At 46.9% G+C, this 16,950-nt stretch overlaps 3 protein-coding genes across 3 annotated transcripts; 2 read left to right on the top strand and 1 right to left on the bottom strand.

Moving 5' to 3' along the window:
* Nucleotides 1-3,696: 3,696 nt before the first annotated feature.
* LOC131285489 (putative cyclin-dependent serine/threonine-protein kinase DDB_G0272797/DDB_G0274007) lies at nt 3,697-4,654 on the bottom strand. The gene is made up of 2 exons (XM_058314346.1): nt 4,640-4,654; nt 3,697-4,461 (listed from the first exon to the last, which is right to left on the bottom strand). The coding sequence occupies exons 1-2, from the start codon at nt 4,652-4,654 to the stop codon at nt 3,697-3,699; spliced, it is 780 nt and encodes a 259-aa protein (XP_058170329.1).
* A 5,485-nt stretch (nt 4,655-10,139) lies between these two features.
* Nucleotides 10,140-14,059, top strand: LOC131288587 (uncharacterized). Its single transcript, XM_058317732.1, has 7 exons — nt 10,140-10,254; nt 10,596-10,792; nt 10,864-11,016; nt 11,086-12,276; nt 12,652-13,045; nt 13,122-13,783; nt 13,895-14,059. The coding sequence occupies exons 1-7, from the start codon at nt 10,140-10,142 to the stop codon at nt 14,057-14,059; spliced, it is 2,877 nt and encodes a 958-aa protein (XP_058173715.1).
* Nucleotides 14,060-14,729: 670 nt separating this feature from the next.
* LOC131288588 (ecdysteroid-regulated 16 kDa protein-like) lies at nt 14,730-15,572 on the top strand. The gene is made up of 4 exons (XM_058317733.1): nt 14,730-14,829; nt 14,912-15,025; nt 15,100-15,269; nt 15,339-15,572. The coding sequence occupies exons 1-4, from the start codon at nt 14,730-14,732 to the stop codon at nt 15,432-15,434; spliced, it is 480 nt and encodes a 159-aa protein (XP_058173716.1). The 3' UTR covers nt 15,435-15,572.
* Nucleotides 15,573-16,950: the final 1,378 nt, after the last annotated feature.

Raw genomic sequence — 16,950 nt, 5'->3', positions numbered from 1 at the left:
CACTCAGCCACTGCTTGTTTCACGACGCACTTCATACACACAATGACCAGATGACTTTTAGATTGCACGTCCTTTGGAAAACAAATATTATTATTATTACCTCCACATTGAAAGGAAGCCCGACTAAATTCCTCCCAAAAAAGTGCATCTTTTAAAACAAAGTTATAATAACAACGATGGAAAATGGGGGAATCAATGCAACATTAAGGAATCAATGCACCGGCAATGGGGAAAGTAGACTTTCCACAGCATCATCTCACTTCTCACTTCTACGCTCTCGTGTTCTCACTCGTACGTTTCTCCGGAAAGGAATCTCGCAGGAGTCGAACGCTTCCCCAGGAAGACTTTCCGCGAAGGCATTTTCCTTCTCCATTGTTTAGTTATAGCCCTTCGATAACATATTTGAATCGAATTATTTTGAGTACAATTTTAAACTATCTAAATGCAGTGGAACAAATTTACAAAACAAACGGAAACCCCCTATCGCAGCGTCTGAATTATGTTTTTCTTTTCTCCGAAGAGCCAAGTAAACAATCGAATTTGTCTCCTCCCGCAAGGCTACGCTTTCTCACGGCTCAAATTTCCCTACGGTTTCCACTTTCGGAGAAAATGGCCTTTAGTTTTGCTTTGGAGCTGCATGTCCTGTGCTTTATCGTCCCGCTTTCTCTCACTTTCGGCCGTTTCGTTTTTCCGAGCGACCAGCAGTCCCTAACCGCTCCGCACACGCACAGATGCAATCGATTTTCACGTTTACGGCAACCCCTAGCCCGAGCCCACCCACTCAAGCCACCGAGGAATTTGGCGTGAATTTTCCGACCCACTCTCCGACACAGAACACGCGCACAAACACACACACACAAAACACCACCACGCTCATGCTTGGGTGGAAAAATGGAGCCGAAATTCGATGTGAACTTTCGTGAACTCGGTGGGGCTTTTTTTTCGTTTGTTTTTTCTTCCCGATTTCCTTTAGTTTTTTTCTCTTCCCAGTGTGGAAAGGAAGGGGAAATTGCAGGAGGTAACCACACAGAGCTGTCAGTGTGTGCCACAGTCTTTCTGTAAGGATTCCTAACACCGTTCATATAACACGACTACTCACATTTAGTTGAATTTTTTAAGCACTGTATAATTTGCCTACAAGGTTTTTAATTTTCCATTTTCCAAGAGAATGACTTTATGCAAGTGATTATTCCAACAAATTGACGCTGCTTCTCGTTTCGGGAGAAGGCTTTTCAATCCTTCTAATCCTGTATCGTTCGTTTGATTCCACTTCTTCGAAACTCATGAAATATATCAGAGTGGAAATTTCTTTGAACTACGATTTTCTAGGAAGGTTCAGTGCGTTTGACAGCTTCCAACCAACCCCGTGGGAATTTCTCACATCCTGGCATGTACCAGCACCGTCCTGCCCTCCTTTTCACCTACCACACTAGACGCACACTCGCACATACACAGCCCACGCCAGGATATGTGGGAGATTGCGAGCAGAATTTCGCTGGCGAGAAGAACACAAAATACACGACACGGCGCGAAACGGACGCTCGGAACCGACCTTTTCGCTCGTCAACCGTCAACTGAACTGGCAAGTGACCGAGTCCGAGGCCCAGAGCCCGAGACGAGATTCTGCGGCTAACGTGTGCTCAGTTTTCCGCTTTCCGAGAGATCGCGGGATGTCCAGCAGAAGCGGCAAGTTTGAGAAGACCAGCCTTCTCTGCGTCTTGTACGATGATTTTCATCGCCTTTCGGTAGCTCACCTTTTGCTCGCACGCTCTTTCTCACCGGTTCGGAATTCCATCCGATGAGCTGATGATAATCATGATGATGACTGGCGAGGAACGGTCGTTGCGCACCAGCATTGTTTTGATGAGAAGGCCTCCCTCGCACGCCTCCTCATCTACCTCTCCTGGCTGGAAGTGTCATTCATACCTCTTCTTTGCGTACGCACAGGCCACCCAACCCACCCCACGATGCAAGCTCATGCGCGCCTACAGACACTCGCGAAGAAACCCGCGACCACCGCGAAAGAGCGAAAAACGCTTCAAATGCTTCACCTTCACCCAGAAGCGGGGAACCAGCTCACGAGCATGCGCGCGATGTGAGATAGTGATGTGTCATAAGATTCGCGGAGCGATCCGGAATCAAGTCCGACGTTATGCCTCTTAGGTTCCGTCCGTTGGTGAAAAGTTGCAATAATTTGAGAAGTTTTTCTTCTATACTTGTTCCTTTCAATTAGATGCTTGTTGCTATGAAATGCACTCTAAGTGAATGCAAATCACCTTCGACGTCAGACTGGACTTCGCCTTAGATTTTCGATCTGATATGCTTCTAGCAAGCACGTAGTTGACAATCTCATAGTTGAGAAAAACTGAGAACGTGACGAGTTTTCTAGTGTTGTGCCTTATGAATCTTTTGGCGAGATTCATTCTTATGAATCTTTCATCTAAGATTCATTCAGGAGGATTCATGAATCTTTTGGGATTCTAATCTTCAAACGTTTCTTTCACTAATTAGAGATCCTTCACGAATCTCCATGTTTCTTTTGGCTCCATGGTTGGCATGCATGGCCCATGCCAAGGGGTCCCTCCACCAATTTTTTCCTCATGACTTTTCATCAATTGATGAATTTTTTTTATTCATGAATCTCTCATTAAAAGATTGAATGAATCTGAATCTCAATTACACAACTCTAGAGTTTTCCCACGAGCTTTCGTACGACAGGGAAAACCCACTGTTGGAAAAAGCTTTTATAGTAGTGATGTGCACCTGAATGTTTCGTAAATCAATATAAGTGAAACGTGATACACGTCTCAACTATTTTAGGAACGTGTTTCAATATCTTTCTCGGTTTTTCACATAATATTCAAGTAAATGTTCTGCAAAATATCCCCGGTAATTATCTTTAGTAAAGAAAATTAAGAGCGATACGATAGATAATTGTCGTAGAATTGAACATATCATCATATTCTTACTCTTTTTTGAATATCCTAAAAAATTGAGTTTCCTGATTTCGCACTCCCAATAATTAAAATATTTTGAATACCTATTACTATCTACAAAATACATAAACCAATTTGTTCTTAGATAATCTATCCCCATTTTAAATTGAGTAATCCTCCTCAAATACAGCTTGAGAAGGGGAAATGCTTAAAAATGATCCCTTTCGGCACATTTGTTTCTGTCTCGTAGTCTTCAGACACTAGTTTCCTAAAAAAAAATATCAAATATGCGGAGATATTTTGCAGCTACGTTATTTATATTATTGAATTCTTTAACAGCAAACACCGCGTTGCTTTTTTGCCTTTTAAAGATAAGAACACATTTCTATGCAAATTTTGCGAAGACAATTTTTCCTTTTTCTTTTTTTAGAAGGTTTCCCACACTTTATTTTCCTGGTCATTAATTGGAAACGATGTTTTTTTCTTTCAATTAACTATTTTGGTATTTCGTAGTGCACATCAAAGAATACCTTTAATCCGATCCAATGCAGTCCATGTTTAACTGTAGTTTCTAATTACATCAAATCGCATCATCATGTACAATTTACAACAAATTTAGTTAAATCAGGTAGAATCTAAGAAATCGAAGGTTTAGAAAAAACATAAAAAGAGGTTTTTTTGAAAATAAATACTTTATTGAACAAATGTTCCTTTAATTGGGCTACACCCGATTGCAATTCACGCTACGAAATGGAGCTGACTAGCCAGCAATATGCTTCGGTGGAGGTCCTGCCAGGGCAGCCTTCACCGGATGCTGTTCCGCCTGCTGAGGCTGATGGTGCTGGCTGTGATGCGGTGGGTGGCCGTGCGCGTGACGACCCGCCGGAACCGGAACCTTCCGCGTGATGTGATGCAGCGGCACAAAGTTCCGGTTCTGGTGGAAGGAATGGTGCAGCGGGTTCAGCTTCGGGGCGATGCTTTTCGGAATCGCCGCCCGGTAGTCCTGCGTCGGCTCGTGGACCGTCGGATGGGAGGCCGACCCGTTCGGGCGCGCGATCCCGTGGCCAGCGCCCGGATATTCGATCTTCACGTGCAATCGTTGATTATTGTACGGAAGCGCCGTCTGACGTTGTTTGAGCTGCTGGTGATGCTGCTGCTTCTGCTGCTGCGGCTGCTCCTGTTGATGGACGGCCGGTTCCGGCTGGTGGGCTACCACTTGACCCTGCTGGTACGAACCGATGTTGTAGCCCGACTGGACGACGTACTGTTGCTCCGGTGCCTGGTAGTGAAGGTGGTGCGATTCGGCGGACAGTGGTGCTTGAACCGGATGTTGATATTCCACCGGATGCTGCTGGTAGAAGGAAGCTTCCTGAGACGATGAGTAGTGCTCGCTCGATTCTGTCGGACGAACGATCTTCAACCCGTGGTGGAAGACATTCTCCTGACTGGGCACACTCTGATAGGAACCTTCCGATCCTCGCAGCATCCCGACCAACACCGTCACTAGGCAAAAACTGACCAAGAACTGCAACGAAAAGGATACCGAAAAATCCAAGAAAATTAAAATCTCATATATTAGTGAGTGAAAGGGAAAACAGCGCAATCGCAAACCGAGGTGAAAGTATGCGCGATTTGATAACTCCTCGGTTTCTGATTTATTGCCCAAAACTCTAGTGGCCAAGCAGCCGGAACGAAGTGCTCACCTTTTCACCGGCCATTGTTGGGGGCAGATTTGGCGTGCTTTAACTGGTTAATTTTTCACCACCGCTAGGCTTAAAGGGTAGGAGGGATTTTTCGGAAAAGTCCGCTAGCAGACGTCGCCTAAAGACTAGCTGTTCCACCGGAGGGTGCCGAAAGTGAACTGTGCCTCAACTCCGTTACGTCCGGTGCGTTTTATACAGCGCTCGCCGAAAACTGGCCACTCGACCCCGCGGAAAATGCGAACTTGGGAAGCGGAACGTTGTAAAAACCACTGTATACAATGTACCGACCGATCGGGCCACGTTTTGATCTGCTGCATTGATTCCGCGAACAGGTCGTGCCTGATGGCATGGGGACTTTTAATCACCATTTCCACCATTTCCACGAACGGGGGGTGCGGAAAACGGGCGGATCGAAGATCGGTGATGTTTTGATACATTTGTTCGTAAACTGTGCGTAATAGGTCTCTGCGAAAGATTAGACGTCTTACCGACTCACCGATAGAGCTTGCTCGTTACGGACGTTTTAAAATGGGATAACAATTCATTGAACCAAACATATAGAAAATGCCTTTTACGAAATTGGTTTTGGAGTTCGCAAAAAATTAATGTATTTATCCGCCATTGCAGGATAGTCTTCCTCAGTTCTTCCTTCTTGTTTGTAATCTAATCTTGGCCGGATTTTTTCTTTTCATTCGGTTTTGTGTAATTGCGTAGCACATGTTTGACTTTTAGTACACCCTTAATTCAGTTTAATAAAAAGGTGAAATAGTTTTAATCGCTTTTATGTTAAAAATGTTCAATGATTAGAACTAAACAGATCATTTTATGTTAAAGTTTTGGATGTTTTCAAAGAACAAAGAACAAACAACATGCTTCGAATAACTTAAGAACTCATGAGAAAAGAATACAACAAGTGAATTGAGCACCTAATTTAGATGTTTGTAAAACAGCCTTAATTTGAAACCTAGGAAATTTTAAACCTAGATTAAATTTTTTAACTAACAAGAATTAAACATTTACCTTACAATCAATAGTCTTTCATACAACTCATACAAGAAAATATACTTTTAACATTCCTGTATGTCATGTTCACTCTTTCTTTATCACATAGGTTTTTGTTTTGCTTTCAAATAAAGTTTTCTTTTTAATACTAGACCGATTTAACGAACGCTAGCTATTATAAAGTCTTGTTTTCATGCGTTAAAAAGATTTTAAGAACGTTGCCTCATTCGTCTCGTTGGAAAGGCACATCTCATAAACAACCATGCGTGTTTCATAAAACCACCTTTTCAACATTCAAAACATAGCTGACTCGCATGCAAGGTAGCATACAATCGTTCGATACGAGATGCGTTGCATACGATCTTACAGTTGAGCAGAACATGTTGATTCAAAACTAAATGATCGTTTCGGATCAATTCGTATCATAAATGTTACTGACGGTTTCGTTATGAGAGTATTTTATGTTACAAGAACAGAAATAATTATCTTTTAAACATACATTCCTGTCCTGATTATATGATGATACTATTTATTATTCTCGGTCATGAGGTTTAAATAAAATTTGCAACTTCCACCTCTATTGATACCAAAATTAAGCACTATTTGTGTATCCAGCCTTTTCATCCCATCTTTTCCGTGCCGATTATCGTGTTCGTTCCTTTCGCGCGTTCAAGTCTCCCGCGCGCCATCGTTGTTGCAGCCGTCGCGAACGGAAAATGGGCGAATCTGGGCTGAAAGGAATAATTGCGCGCGCGCCTGTTTTGTATCGACCCGCTACTCCCAATAATCTACGGTAACGAATCGCCTTTCGCCGCGGATATCAAACACCAAGAAGCTGACGGAATCTCCAGAGAAGATCCGCGGAGGCCCCCCCGTCGGAAACGGTATTCCACCAGATCTTGTCCCTTTCCGGAGGGAGGGAACCGCAAGCCACGGGAACGAAAAAAAAACTGCCCACCAGCTCACACCACTAACCAGGTTATCCCGGGTTTTCCAGCTGAGTCTCGCCGCTTATGCCATCGATTCTTCGGAGCCCGCTATCATCGCCCTTCCATTCAAGAGCGCGCGCGGTTAAAAACACGATCGCGATCGCGAAGAACCTACCACCACACACATACGCACAGGGACAAGCGTACGCACACACCGTTCGGGTTTCCATCGGTGGATGGCCAGCGATCCGCCGAGACCGTCAGTTCGATGCCGATACACCTGGCGTTGAGGTGTTCTCAAGAAAGGTGCATCGCTGGCGCTTGTAAAGGTGCTTTAGCCTAATCCTATCGTGTCGTGTCTTCCCCGTCAACCACCAGTGTTTGTGTGCTCGAAACGATTAGTTTGGTGACGGCTTTCTGAAGGATGCAAATGATGCAACGCTAAGCAAAACAACAACAGGAGAATTGCAATCAAAACGAACGAGTGTGCGAAACAGTGTACGCCTTGCCTATCTTCGATGCTCAGTGAGGATCTCTTCCGAGAAGCGAAACGGTGTGCAGGAAGATTTAGGTGAGCTGACGGTGGAGGTATTTAAGGGCACCTGTTTCCATAGTGCTCTAGCATTGAAATTCATAGGTGGACCGTAGAGAGGTCCCATCTAATCTTTATGGGTTATGTGTGAAGTGTATGTACGTGTGAAGAAACAACAGTTGGAATAAGAAGAAAAAAACACACCCCTGTGGTAAAAAAGCTACTCCTCGTGGGGCCATGATGTTTTATGCTACGTTTAATTTCCCATCTACGCAAGCAGCATAAACAAGTTCCGAACGTGAGGTCCCTCGCACACACCAACACCACAAAGCAAGCCGTAGAATCCGCGGGGTTGAACTTTTTTATGTTCCCTTGATCGATTCCTCCAACACACACACTCACACTCACACACACCAAGACGTTCGGTTAAGCTTTCCGTGGACCGTTACCGTTACACCTGGCCGGTGAGAAGAAGTCGCAGCGTAAGATATATGCTGCTGTTGCCTTCCCCTTCTCGGCTTTCAGCATAAGGCTTAGCGCGGACATATGCCATGGAGGGTAGGAGGGAAAAATAAACCCAAAGAACACCGACGTGGGAAGGAAAACCATGCGGCGAGTGAATGAAAACGAGCGGAGATGGATCGTGGGACCGGGGGGAAACCTGTTGCAGGATGAACCAAACTCGCCATAGGCCGCGCGATCTGCAAAGATCGCGGATAGAACGCAACGCGCGTTCTATAATCGGCGATCTCTCACCCCTCCTGGGAGAGTCTTAGTTGGGCTGGAGCGACTCCTCCAACGAGGTGCCAACGGCGAAAAGTCGCACCTTCCGAGGGAGCTTAAGATATGCGCGGCGCTTATTCAGTCCGGACCGTTCGAGATAGGATGGACGACGTTACGGTGTACGTGTTCTAGCGCGTCTACCCAAAGCGGTTGGACTTCCATTCCAAATATCACGCGCAGTTCCAGAACCTCGTTCGGGTTCATCCAAAAAGTCCCCGTTCGAATAGGAGAAAAAAGGATACTCAGTAGTGCTTCTCGAGACCTCAGAAGGAAATTCTGACAGATGGTATTCTTCAGTTTTTGTTCCAACAATTATTCCTTCCTACCTTCTGTTGTGTCTGTTAATATACGATGTACGTACGTGGATCATATCTGGTGCAAGAAGATACCGTGCATGCGGTTCGAGAATCGATAAAAATTATTCACAGTTCTTTACGGCCTCTCGCTGTCGAGCCTAGGCTGGAGGCGATGGCCAAGAACCCGTGGCGAGGCCATTAACCAAACCGACGAGAATCACCACCGCGTGACGAGAAAACCCATCGGCCGTGCGAAGTCCATCCAGCCGTCCCTCGGCATTCAGCTCTTTCATGCCACCTTCCGAAGTTTCCGAAAAGTGCCTACCGGAAAATATTTCCTTCCACCGATTGGAATAAACTGTGTGTGTTTGTGTCTATGTGCTTATCCTCACGGTAGTCGAAGGTTTTTTTTCTGTCTGTGTGCTTCCGTGTGACCCTGGGAGTGTATGATAAACAGGGGTAGTTTAATAACCCTTCGTTTGCAAGATCGCTTCAGATATAGGAGGGTTCGATCATTTCGCGATGGAATGTCAGATGCAGCAGGACTCTCCGAAAAAAGAATGGCTGACAGAAACCCTACAGAGAGTTAAACTTTCGACGTACCGGATGTGACCTGTGGTCGAACAAGCCGACGTGTCCGACCGTAAACACCAACCACAAACACACACCCTTGCTGGGAGTGCGTATTAATATTCCATTCCGGAGCTCCGTCGTCGACGCAAAATTGCGACGCTACGGAAAAGGAGAATGGAGGTTAAAAAACCATTCCGCCAAACGCGGTGGTAGACCTTCTTGGAGTTCCAGTTCCAAAGGCGTTGGAGGCATCAGGAGATCTTGTCGAAACACAACCCCTTGGCTGCGCACTGCAGACAGACTCGGGCTCCACCTGGACCGGCCGGAAGCGAAATCGGTCTGCGTAATTACCCCCGGGAGTCGGGGAATCATCGGGCACAATGCTGGGAACGTTTCGCATACTACCACTTACTAAAACCCCTCCGCCTACACCCGTTACCATGCTGCCCAATCTCGGGCAAGACTCTTTCCACCCCGGTCCATCGTTCTCTCGTGCTGCCTTTCTCTTTCGAGCTCACGTGTTTCCGTGTGGCATGGAGTCTACGTCCTCTTCCGTGCGCCGAGGCCACACGCCCTCAACGAGGAGAAGCCACCGCCCTCGTGCAGTGCCTGTGTTTAATAACTTTTCCACATCAAAATCACTGGAATGTGAAATTTAAATCAATTGTTTGAAGTCGCCAGCGAAGAGCAACAGAGTAGGGCTGGCGAAGCCGAGCCGCGTCTTGTTCCCGGCCTGGACGAACAGAAAAAAAAGAAAGGGGTGTCTATGACAGACTTCTTGGCCAACTGTAGTGGAACGTCTTCACGGTGCTTCGCAGGGGAAGCGGGCATCGTCGAGCCCGTATTCCGGTGCGAGTACTGACCGAGGCAACACACACGCGAAAGGGCACGCGCGCGCATTCCGTTGACGTTTTGCTGCTTCCGTTCAAATTCTGTCGCATTAGAATTCCGATTAGTGACGAGAAGTGTGTTGTGTGCGTGTGTTTCTTTCGTTCGTTCTTCCCTCCACTCCCGCTTCGCTCAAACAGCCACATCCAATCTTTATTGATGTCGTCGATCATCGTTTGAAAGCTTTCCCAAGCCGATGATCTGTTTCGCCCGGGAGGTTTTCCCAAGGCTCAATTAATAAGTGTAAAGTGGCTCCCGTAGGGGTGAACCTGCGATGGAGAGCTGACAAACAGAGTGATTAATCGACCGACCCCCGCAGTCCAACATCAACAGTGTCGTTCGCACGAAAAATGGTCCGGGAAAATTAGCGCAACCGCCGAGTAATTGGCTGCATTTGCGCGAGCGCTCGCTCAAGATTAATGTGGCTTCATTTGTGACTAGATCGGATTGTGATCCGTTGTTTGGTGATTAAGTGAGGTGCGGTGGAGGGAGAGAAAATGCGCGTGAAAACGTTGAGACAGATCAAAAACCAGCGTGGAAACCGAAACCACCACAGCGTCGGAGTTGGCGGAGGCGTCGGTCACCATAACCAAAATGTTGCAGTCACTGGTAGTACGAAGCTTTGCTTGAACGATCTTTGCGGGGTTGGCGAGGTGCCCGTGTCTTTCACCACGTTTCACCAACGATTCGCGGTGACCCTTATTTCAGGTCCCACCGTTGGCATCCGCGAGTCATCCGCGAATTCTCACGCACCACTCTCCACCTCGGAAGATAATGGAGAAAGATTAGATGGAAATAGGAACAAGACACAAAAAAGTGTCTATCCGTAGTATAAGCTGTTCACTAGCCTCCCTTGGGCTCTCAGTTCGGAGTAAAGAGGCCAACATAAGCTCCAGGTTCAACCATGCTTGCGTTTTAATCAGCGTCGTTTTATATCCTTCCCTTCTCTGCAGTGATTGATGCCCGATACCTTTCCCCCGATAGACTGAACGCCCTAGCGGACTGCATGAATCCACCGTACAGGATGCCACCACAACCGCTCGGTGCGTACGGTATGCAGCACGAACACCACTCCAGCATACCGGGGACGGCCTCGACCGAGGTACACGTCTTGAACACTCCGCTGCGGACACATTCCTCCAAATTTCCTGTAAGACCGAAATTGAGAGACCTCTCAGACAAGAAAGTGGTGAATAATAAGTGCTTTTCTTATACTTCCAGATTGAACGAGAGTTGATATTATCATCAAACAAAAACTCCTCCAAAATACCACTCATGCAGGACAATCGTAACACCAGCATTCCAGCACTGCTTAATAGATCCTCGACCTCTGCCATTGGGCCGGATCTTCCGGTAAAGCAGACACAGGCATGGGTAAGGTGTCGGTCAAGCGTGCATGTTTCTACAGCGTTTTGTTTATTGAAACCTTTCGTCATTTCTCAGAATCAACCTCAAATGGACGTGCTACATTCTTCAATGTCTGGTTCGATGCCACGCACGATCGTACGCTTTCCAGAGGATGTGACGGCGCTCGCCGACAGAGAGGGTGGCGTGGGCCGGGAGAAGGATGCGACGACGGTAAAGAAGTCCGTCACCAAGACGTACCACACGCTGAAGGACCTCATCTCGTCCAAGTTCAAGAAGGACGCCGCGGACCAGAATGACGAGCTGAACAACGTCACGTCCATGCTTCACCAGTCGAACTTGGAGCAGGGTCAGTCGGGAGGTCAATCAAATCAGCAGCAGCTGCAACAGCAACACGGTGGTAACAATCAGACCGGATCGTACATGTACAGTGCCGCGTCCGATAACAACCTGCTGCAGGCGCAGTCCAACCTGAACATGTGGCCTTCCGGAAGTCAGGGTAACTCGCCGCTGTACTACCACAAGAAGTTTGCCGATCCGGCCGAGGGCTACAACGCGCCGGACGGCAGTGGAGGGCTCCGAGGGCCAAAGGCTCTGTCGCAACCTCAGCTCAACATTGGCGAGCCGGCGAGTCGGACCACGCAGCATAATGTGGTCAGCCTCCTGCCGGCCCCGGTCGATGGTACCGACAGCGACGACGGAGGCTTCCGGCAGCACAGTTCCAGCCGAGCGAACATTTCCATGCCGAACGGCTCGGGTAGCCGATCTACACCGCAGCAGCAACCTACGTACATCCAGAATTATCGACACAATCACGCCCAACAACAGCAACAGCAGCAGCAACAACATCACATGTCCTATCAGCAGGCTCTCCACAACGCCAAACAGCGGGCCGCCCTGGAGAGCGCGTCCAACGCAAACATACAAGTCGCTTCGTACAACACGCACACCACCGTCACGGTGGGCGATCATCAAACCGGAGGCCATCATCACCATCATCAGCACCATCCGCCAGGAGAGAGCCCCGGTCACCAGAAGCATACCATCTCGGTAGACATCAACAGTGTTTCGTCGGTGAACGTCTCGACGGCGGGAGATACGCAACGGCAACAACATCACAGCGACTCGGGCAACGATGGGGGAGGGTTGTACGATAAAAATGGCAACCATTCATCTAACGTCGACTCCGGACGTGGCAGTTCCTCAATGGCCACCGCCACCGGTGAGGCTGTGATGGAGAAAAATAAAACCAAATCTGACAACGAATGGGTAAGTGTCGTCAGAAGTAAAAGTTGGTATAGATACGATAAAAGTGCGGAGTTGTTTTTAATTGGAAGCGATTAAAGCTACAAATAATACATAGACAGAAAACGGACAAATACAAAATACGTACAAATATACAAAAGTAAAATACAGGTTTACTAATGCTAAAATCTAACTTTAAAGAACAAACGAGAGTCAGAAAGACAGACTTGGATACAGAAAGGTCCAGTCTTGATTCTTGTTTACTTCTTCTTTGGGATTCTGGCAAGCCACGTCGAGAAATTCTACGTTATCTCGGAATAATACATATTTTGGAAATGGATCTTAATATTTGTGCATGCATTTTTAATCCATTCAACAAAATTCTACTTATGGACCCAGATGGACGTAGTGGACGTAGAACTGCGGAACATCCTTGAGCCGGGCATGAAATCGATGAACATTCGACCGGAAAGTACCATGTCAGAGAGTGCATCCTCAATGTCCCCTCCGCTACCGCCACTCTCTCCTCATGAGGCATACAACCGACACGGTTCCAATCAACAGCAGCAGCATCAGCAACACCAACAATCTATTAATGCTCATCCCCAAACGTCAAAGACGAATGGTAAAAAGCAGGAGTACGGAACGGACACGTACAATCGGGCCAGCAAAAACCCACAACCGATCGGTCCATCGAAGGGTCAGCCGTCGCCGAACACGATACAGAACTACATGAACCACCTGAAACTTTCGAGCAACAAGAAGCATGAGCAGAATGCTCTAAAGAAACATCGTAAGTTCTTAACTGTTGGAGCAAAATTGGCATCATTAGTTGAACTGTTTGTGTTTTCTTTTCTCCTCTTGATTAGTGTTTGGACTAGACACCGATGCCGCCTCAGTCACCAACACCACCCGCTCGCTCGACCTCGAGTCACTTCTCGGGGGTCCCTGGGACGGTGCGCAATCGGTGTCGGAGTCGGAAACGGACGGTGGTGGCCTGCAGCAGATTCGCAACCAACTCGAAGGCCTCGAGTCAATGTACAGCGAGGTGCTGAAGATGTTGGGCAACCGGATGGTAACGAACGAATCGGGCCTTCGGTCGAATCGGCGCCGCCGTCATGGTAGCATGTCATCGCTGCCCTCCAGCTCGATCAGTGGCCGTCCGATACGGGATCGACGCAGACTGGACGAACGGCGTAAGGTGCGCGATATCAAGGGCATCAACAAGCGCTTCCAGCGGCTCGAGTCGCACGTGGTAACGCTGGCCCGCAGCGTTGCCCACCTGTCCTCGGAGATGCGCTCCCAGCATCTAGTCTCGCAGGAGCTCGAGGAGCTAAGAAACGATCTCGCTCTGCTGCGGTCCCAGTCCATGCACAACCTTCAACCGCTCAATGGCAGTGGTAATGCGGGTAACGCGTCCTCCCGGGAACCAATCAATCTGACCAACCCGAGGCGGGTGAAGAAGCTCACCAAGTTCTTTGGCGAAGATCCACCGCTGATGAAGCTGTTCCTCAAGAAACTCGGCTATGAGGTACGGTACCCCGTGTCTCTTATCACCCAACGGACCCCGGACGTGGGATCGATCGGTAAACAACAATGCATCACCCAACGTTTATCTCTTCCCTTCGCTCTTTCTTTCCAGAAATACGCTCCCATCTTCGAGAGTGAACGTGTCGGTATGATCGAGCTGCCCTATCTGGGCGAGGAGCGGCTGCAGAAGATGGGCATTCCGCTCGGGCCAAGACTGAGAATCCTGCAGGAGGCACAAATATCGCTCTGTCGGGACACGACACTCTGCATCGTGTGAGAATCGCTCCATCGTTACATCGTATTAGTTTAGTGAGCCAAAGAAGAAAAAACAAGCATGGACGTTGAAAGCATCGCTCAAACAAGTATTTTACGCATTACGCAGACATCGTGTGGACTTTCCTGCAAAATGGTGTGGGTCTTTTTTACGATCGTCTGGTGATGGGCCTACTCCACCAGTGACTAGTGACTATTACTAAATTAAATCTCATTACTCTTTAAAAATGATCACGCATGTTCGTTATTCTAGAACGGAATATCACAACATTTGCTACCAGTGCAATAACCTCATTAAAACCGACTTCTGAGGGATGATCTCCCATCCGATTCACGATGATCTTTTAGCATCGGTTCTCTTACGGCAGGATGAGTGTGTTTGTGGTCTTGGAATCGCGAGGAGGTAGACCTTATTTGATTAATGGCGCCCGGTTATCGCTTCCTTCACAGCTCGGACCGCTGATAAGACGCACGATGGGAACGCAAAATCTACCAACAACGTTCCATCCCTTCATCTCCTCGGCAAATTGCTTGATTCTGAAGCAATCGAGCTCCTGGTAATAGAACCAGCTGGAATTGTCTCAGTCAGTGTCGATTGCTCGCAGCAGCCGGAAGCAATACGGGAACTAGTCGGTATTCTTGAGAGTTTATGTTCCAGTGACCCACCATAGAGGATGCAGTGGTACCAGTCAATGATTTCACTTGCCCTTTTGGCCCTGTGCCTGCACGGTATCAGTGCCGAAGTGGTGAACCATAGAAGCTGCCCCGGTGAAGGTAGGTGATGCGCCGTGCACACGATCCATTTTCGTTGTTTTGTGAAACTGTGTGCTCTGCTTTTTGATAACCCCACCTCTAGCCAAGTGTGCGATCAACGAGGTTTCGGTCACGCCATGCCCGGAAGCGTCGGAAGGAGTTGCTTGCACGGTTTACCGTAATTCAAACGTTAGTATCTCGTTCGACTTTACCCCCGGTAAGTAAAACATCGTCATTGAGTGTGGAAAGTGTGTCCAATATCGTACCAATGGTTGTGTGGTTCCCGAACAGAGTTTGCTGCCAATGAACTGACCGCCGATGCGTCGTGGACGAAGCCATCGTTGGATCTGCCCTTAGTCGGTATGGACACGGAAGCTTGCAAGCACACACCCTGCCCTACTGAGGCTGGCAAGAAGCAGACGTACACGTATAATTTGGCCATCAAGAAGACGTATCCTCCGGTAAGTCTAAAGAACGAAGTGTGGCATTATAGAACGTCCGATTAAACGAGTGTTCTCTCGTTCTAATAGCAACACTATGACGTCAAATGGAAGCTAACGAGCGAGAACGGCGATACCTGTTGCCTGATCGTGCACATCAACATCACCAAGAAGAGGCGCTCGTAGGCAAACACCTATGTTTCCGTCGGTTATGAATAAATTATAGGAGCATTCCATTTTGGACATAGTGCAACATATTCAGTGGACAAGGTTCAATTCAACACCAGAAGCCTTTGAAAAAACTAGCGCTAACCGATAGTTGTAACACATTACAATAAAACAACACAAACACGTGTCCTTTTGCTATACCCGATCACCTTAATTCCTTATCAGCGACCTTATAGAATTGTCTGCGGGGAGAAGTTCTCTTGACCATGTTCCTTATCACTATTCTGAGATTCGGTCTCCCTCGTACTAGAGAGCAATAACGACACTCCTTCTGAGAACTTCAACTTGTTCGGTGGAACTCCTGCGCTTGTTCGGAGGAACAGGGTGTTTCGCGAGAAAATGGGGTTGATTCATTCGTTTACTAAACACAATCACATACATTTGATTACATTCATTTTAGTATATAAAATCAGCAGTTCTTACTTTGAATTTAATTTGTTTTTGCTAAAAGTTCTGTTGGGTATTTTTGAAATTATTTTTTAATGCTTTCTATACTCTTCATAAAAAGTTCACCAAAGTACTTCAATTCCTAGTTTAACTGGAAGCTATTTTTTCTACTTAATCAAAATTTTCTTTTGGTTCCTAGGTCCTAGTATTACTGTTGGCATTACTATTCATAACGACATCTTAAATGGTCAATGTGTCTATTTAAAACTTGCGAAATGATAGGAATAGCTTATTTCAATCATAATAATACGCATTAGTAAATTTTAAAGTAATAGAGCTTGGATCTATGAACACGCGGATCCGACTGTTCTACTACACGACATCTTCCCCAGTAATGTTGCTTGTTATTTTATGTTTTATGTATTATGTTATTTTTTATTTGGTCAGTAACTATCAAGAACATTTTACTTTTCGCTTTAAACACCAATATGGTGGTTTAGTTTAAAAATTTATCACCTTTGTGCGTCTGACCCCGGACCTTCATGAATCTTTCTGGAAATGTTAGTCTCTATCTATTTCCCCGTATTCTTTCCAAAAAGATCTCAGAAAGGCATTCCGGTTGGAGTTTCCTAAATTTCTCAGGACTCCCAACCTTTCAACCACTTTTTGATGGCTTGGACTATTCTGAAACAGTAAGGGTGTTATTCGCTACTTAAGAGTTTGTCTGCCCTTCGCTCACGACAAAGGATGCTAGTCCATGTTATCAGTTTCCATTTTGGTCCTGTGCTTTTACGCCATGTCGATTAGGGCTAGAAGGAGGAGTTTTCTCAGCTTACCATGGCTGAAACATTTCCCTGAAGATCAACTTTACCCCAGTAAGTAAACCATCGTCTTTGAGTTCGAAGAAAATAGGTCCTACAGCTTACCACATGTGTTATATGCTTCCGAACAGAGGTTACCACTAATTTGTTTTGGGTGAAATCCTCACCCGGTCTGCCCCTCCTCCATGACAAGGATGCCAGAAAGCGTACAACCTGCCCGGATAAGGTGGAAATGCCACAAACGTACGAATTTATTGTTCTCATCA

Source organism: Anopheles ziemanni, chromosome 3 (genome assembly GCF_943734765.1).
Source record: "Anopheles ziemanni chromosome 3, idAnoZiCoDA_A2_x.2, whole genome shotgun sequence".
Lineage (NCBI taxonomy): Eukaryota > Metazoa > Arthropoda > Insecta > Diptera > Culicidae > Anopheles > Anopheles ziemanni.
This window is presented reverse-complemented; position numbering and strand designations above follow the sequence as displayed.